At 52.2% G+C, this 5447-nt stretch overlaps 1 protein-coding gene across 1 annotated transcript; it reads right to left on the bottom strand.

Annotated features, from left to right (window-relative positions):
* Positions 1-268: 268 nt before the first annotated feature.
* Positions 269-3155, bottom strand: CLEC10A (C-type lectin domain containing 10A). Its single transcript, XM_063111770.1, has 9 exons — positions 3089-3155; positions 2364-2480; positions 1794-1889; positions 1636-1707; positions 1485-1556; positions 1269-1355; positions 1023-1174; positions 663-769; positions 269-535 (listed from the first exon to the last, which is right to left on the bottom strand). The coding sequence occupies exons 1-9, from the start codon at positions 3153-3155 to the stop codon at positions 379-381; spliced, it is 927 nt and encodes a 308-aa protein (XP_062967840.1). The 3' UTR covers positions 269-378.
* Positions 3156-5447: the final 2292 nt, after the last annotated feature.

The following is a 5447-nucleotide window of genomic DNA, read 5'->3' on the forward strand; positions in this document are numbered from 1 at the left end:
AAAACAAATCAAGAGTGAGAAAAAGCAGATCATTCATTGCCTGGGGATGGGAGGGGCTTAGATTGCACAGGGGCAGGAGGGAACTTTGGGGGTGATGGAAATATTTTATATCTGGATTAGAGTAGTACTTACCTAGGGATTTATATTTGTCAAAAGCCACCTCTGCTCTTTAAATAGGCGCATTTTATTGTGTAAAAATTATACCTCAATAAAAAGTGAAGGAGAAAAAAAATTCAAAATGGTAGCAATGCTTCTAATCTCCCAGGATTTATTCCTCTCCCAGAGAGGTCTTGTTAGGAGGTCTCTGGGGAAGAATCCCCCTCCCCACTGCCATTTCTGTGACCCAGCGGTCTAACCAGAAGAAGCTCAGTGACTCTCCTAGGTGACCTTGCTCAGGCCAGCCTCACAGACCCAGTGGTAGGGCTCCTGGCAGACGTTGTCATTCCACATGCCATTGGAGAGGACATGAGCACAGTCCTCACCTCCACCCAGCCTGTGCCCATGCCAGTCATCTGGCTGGCCTGGCTTCCAGTTCCTGAGGGGAGAAGAGAGCAGCAAGCTAGGAGGGTGGATAGAGTAGGATTCTGGTCTGGGAAGGAGGAGTCAGATCCCTGAGTGGCAGGACAGAGGATGCGGGGTGCAGAAAGCCAGGGCCCACTCACTGGAAGTTGGTCTCATAGTTTGTTCCATCCACCCATTTCCAGGTTCCTTCAGGGTCGCTGAGGCCTATCCAGGCATAGAAGGGGCCTGTTTGTTCCTGGACAAAATTCTGGGGTGACAGAAAGGTAATGGTGACTTCTCCCTATCCCAGCCAACTCCTCGGACTAGTGATTCTAAACTTCAACTGTCCATCAGCTCAACTGAGGAGTCTGGGGAAGTGCATCTTAATGCCCAGGCCAATTAAATATCTGAGGGTGTGGTTCCCATGGCAGGAGTTTCTAAAGCTCCCAGGTTAGTTCCAACATGCAGCCAAGATTGAGAACCATTTCCCCTCCTGGGAGCTGAATACCAAAGACCCTCACCTGCTCCTCTCTGGAGTTGATGACCACCAGGTGGGCGTTCTCCAGCTGGCAGTACCTCTCAGCCTCGGGCCAGGACTTCATGGAGTGAGAGAACCAGTAGCAGCTGCCCTCGTGCTCCACCCAGTTAACCGGGCAGCAGGTCCTTTCGGAGCCTGAGGGGACAGAAGGAGGGTGAAAGGGATGAGGCAATGCTGGGGCAATGTGGGCAGGAAAGTAAGGCTGGGTGCCCCCCCACACCCTCCTCACCATTGCCCTGGAGAACGGCCATCTGGCAAGTCAGGGAGTTCAAGCCCTTCACCAGCTGCTGGACCCACAGGAGCATTTCTGAATGATCTGGACACACACAGATGGGTAGTGGGGACAATGGCCTGGGTAGAGCTTCTGCTCAGTGAGTCCTGGAGCTCAGATGCCCAACCGTCCTGCCCTCCCATGCCCCTCCTGCCTTCCCGCGCCCCATCTGACCTGCCTTGACTTCCTGCTCCTGTTTCTCCAGCTTGCTTTGCAGAGAAAGCACCTTGTCGTTCAAGCTACGGACTGCACAGGAAGGCGGCTCAGCACCAGCAGGCTGCTCCAGCCCCACCCCCACCTTACATACACTCTTGTAGGGTCTCACCTGCTTGCAGTTCCTGCTTGTGATCCTCCACTTCGACTTTCAGAGATGTTATCGTTTCTTGCAGGCTGCCTCCTGGAAGACGTGGAGATTCCTGCTCAGAAATCAGCTGCCCCCCACATTTCCCCACCCCCAGCCCAGGCCATCCGAGCCAGGCTCACCCCGGGAAGTCAGTGCCTGGACCTCAGCCACAGTCTTTGAGGTGAAGTTGCTGAAATTTGTTCTCAGGGTCACCAGATCCCTCTGAAACTTGGAATCTGATCAGGTAAATGGGATGATCAGAATTAAGGTTTGTCAGATCCCCTCTGTGCCCAACCAACAGGGCACTTCACATGCATGTCTCATTCGGTCCTCACAGCGACTCAGTGGGGCAGGCACCAGTGTCCTCCAATACTGCACATGAGGAAACTAAGAGAGGTGAGGTAATTTGACTACTTCACCCAACTAGTACGTGACAGAGCCAGCTGCCATCCTGATCATGGGTGCATCACTGTCCCCCCACTGTTCCCACCAATCACCCCATTAATGTCACCATCAGTGCCTCAGCAGTCCCATTGTGGCCCCTATGACTATTGATAGCACTGCCATTGTCTTGACCCTCATTGTTGTCCCTGTAACTGCCCCAAACTCTGTGTCCATCAGTACCCTTGCTAGGCTCCTACCACAGCCTCCATCCCTGCCCACCCCTGCACCCCGTTATGTCTCCTCCCTGCCCACCACAGGAGACCCACTTTGGGATCCGACCACACAGATGACAACCAGCAGCAGGAGGCTGAGGCCCACGGAGAGCAGGAGGAGGCGGGGCCCGGCACAGAGACTCCGCAGCAAGTTCTGGGGAGGAGGTGGTCCTGCAAGAGGAGAGGGTGTCAGGATGAGCAGGGCCCAAGATGTAACAGGTCCTGGAGACCTGTCTGGGGATGACGGTGGGTGCGGGTAATGCTGGGGGAGGACAAGACGAGGAGGATTGTGGGCAGGGGATGCCTGGGTCTGTGACCTCACGGACCAGCACAAGTCCTCAGCCACATGGGCCCCTCACACCCTTGGGACCCATGAACACAAATACACCCAGACAGGATGATGGCGATAGGTGCAGTCCTCTCGTCAGAGCAGGGAGGTGGCAGAAGACATGGAGAGCTGGGAGCAGCCGGGCCTTAGCAGGCTTATCTCATGTGTGCTATCAGGTTAGCAACGAGCTTCCCTTCCAAGCCCACCCTTCCCACCCCCTCCCCCCACACATACCTCTCATCCCCTCCCTGCAGAGCATAGGAAGCCACGTCCACTGTGGTCTTCCCTGTCCCTGTCTTTCTGAAGACCCTGAATCCTCATCATACTGGGCCCCCACACCGACCCCCTCAAAGTGGGGGACCCACCCGTACACATGGCACAGGTACAGACAGATCCTTCTCAACATATGCAGAGGGCTTTGTACAAGAGATCATTTCTCCTTTCCTCTTACCATTTCTCAGCTCCTGGTTTTTCTCCTCGCTCTCTAAGTGCTGGAAGTTGCTATACTGCATTGCCATGCCTGGACCAACTCAGCCCCTGATGCTGCCAGAGCTGAAATGGAGCAGGCCCAGTGTCCAGGCTGGGCAGAGCTAGGTAAGACAGGAGGCTGGGGCTAGTCTGGAGCTGAGGTCAGGGCTGCAGCTGAGGTAAGAGGTGAGGGCCAGGGTGAGAACAGGTCTGGGGTTAGGGCTGGGATGAAAATGGGGCTGGGTTTGCAGCTCACGTTAGAAGTGGGCTCAGGATTGGGCTTTGGGCTGGGATTGAGTTGAGTCTGGGATTGAAACTGGAAGTAAAGTTGGAGTTAAATTTGTTGTGGGGACTGGGTCTAACATTGGGGCTGGACTTGAGGTTGTGTCTCATGCTAAGACTGGGGTCAGTACTCATGTTGGAGCCATGGATGGAATAGGGAATCGTCTCAAATCTCCCCTTGGTAATTAAATCTCAAACTTCCCCCTTATATTTCTTCCTATTTAGTACCACCCAAGACCCTAAGTCCCCCTCTCCCTGCTTCCTCTAACAGTTCTTTGACCCCTCTGTCTCACCTTCATTCCCAGCCCAGTTACCTGTGGAAAGTCTGGAGGCTGATTCTTGGGTTTGTTGTGCAGCAATGAACAGAGGCAGAAAGTCAGCATTGGAAGAACTAAATACTGGAGAGTTGGGGTGGGGTGACCAAAGGAGGAGCCACACACGTGACCGGAGCCCTGCTGATCTTCCTGTCTGACAGCCCAGGGTCCATAATCTGGGACATCCCATTTCCTCAACTTTGGATAGTAAATAATAATCAGAATGAACTGAAATTGGAACACACCCAGAGATTGCATGTGTGTGTGTGTGTGTGTGTGAGACAGAGAGAGAGAATTAGGCACGGGGCCAACTTTGCTCTCCTCCAGGGGGTGTCTACTCCCTTTCCCCTTTTTTGGAGCTCCCCTGACTTCCTCATTTTTACCACCTGGGAAAAGGAGCTACCCCAGAAGGGACCAGGGGCACCGTCTGCTGCTTCTCCTCTGCCCCACACTTCCTTTCACTTCCTGCCTCTGAATTTCCCAGAACTGCTGGTGTCTGCATCATGGCATCCCTGAACCCAGAGGAGCCCGTTCTCTGCTCTTGCTCAATCCTGGCCTGAGTTCCTGGCATCTGAGCGTCCTCTGGGGCCTCAGCCGTCAAGGTCCCCAGTTCCAGCCTCACTCTCCTCTTTCCACTCAGAAAGAGGGCGACAGAGAATAGGCCTTCCTGGCTAGAATGGGAGGGGAAGAGCCGGGAAAAAGAGCAAACTTTTACCGAACATCTAGTCTGTGACAGGGACTGTGCCAGACCCTTGCCTTATATAAACATTTGATTCCCACAAGCACTTTGGGAAGCATTTTGGATGATAGACTAAGGCTCAGAGCCCAAGATCACCCAGCTTGTAAAGAAGACAGCCAGAGGTCAAGGCCAATGCCACCAACACGCTGGCCTGGCTCCCTGTACACGCACTGTCTTCACAAACAGGATTCCAGTTCATCCCTGCCAATCCCGCTGAGCAGGCCACCCTAAATCCATGCACACATCCTTTTCAAGAGGAAGGAAACCAAGCATGTTACAAGGTGGAGAAGGAGAGCAAATATATTTTAGGTTACACTTCCTGTGTAAATGGGATTGTGTTCTGCGGCTTGCTTTTTTTTTTTTTTTTTTTTTTATTGAATTAGCAATGTATCGGGAAAATTTCTCCACACCAATTCATAAAATGTACTTTATTCACCTGCGTCTCATTTCATCAAATGTACCATAATTTATTAATTAAGCATTTTGCTATTGACAGACATTTATATTGTTTCCAGTATTCTTCTTTTGCTCTTATTTGTTATTTGGTATTTTGAATGTCACCAGTTGGGTTTTCGGAAGCCAACTCTGAGACTGAATTTGGGGTGTATGCTATTTATTAGGGATCAACCCCTGGGACAGGAAGCGGAAAGAAGGGCTGGGCAGAGGGAGAAGCTGAACAGACATGGAGACCTGACAGAGCTTCAGCCAGCTGACATGGGGGGGACTTTATAGCCTCAGCTCTGTCAGTCACCGGATGTGGGTGGCTCCAGCAGGGATGTGACCTCAGGGAAGTGGCTGTCGGAAGATCACATTCCCCACAGCTGGACACCACGTCCTTCCTGGAAGGGGATCTGGGCAGCTGATCTCTGTGTCTACTATAGTGTTGCATCGTGTTTGCATATTTGGGGATAATCAACATTTTTACATTGTTGAATCTTTCCTGCAAAGAACATGGTGTGTGTCTCCATTCACTCAATATGTGCATTTATGCATCCATTCAACAAGTA

The sequence above is a fragment of the Cynocephalus volans genome, chromosome 10 (genome assembly GCF_027409185.1).
Source record: "Cynocephalus volans isolate mCynVol1 chromosome 10, mCynVol1.pri, whole genome shotgun sequence".
Classification (NCBI taxonomy): Eukaryota; Metazoa; Chordata; class Mammalia; order Dermoptera; family Cynocephalidae; genus Cynocephalus; species Cynocephalus volans.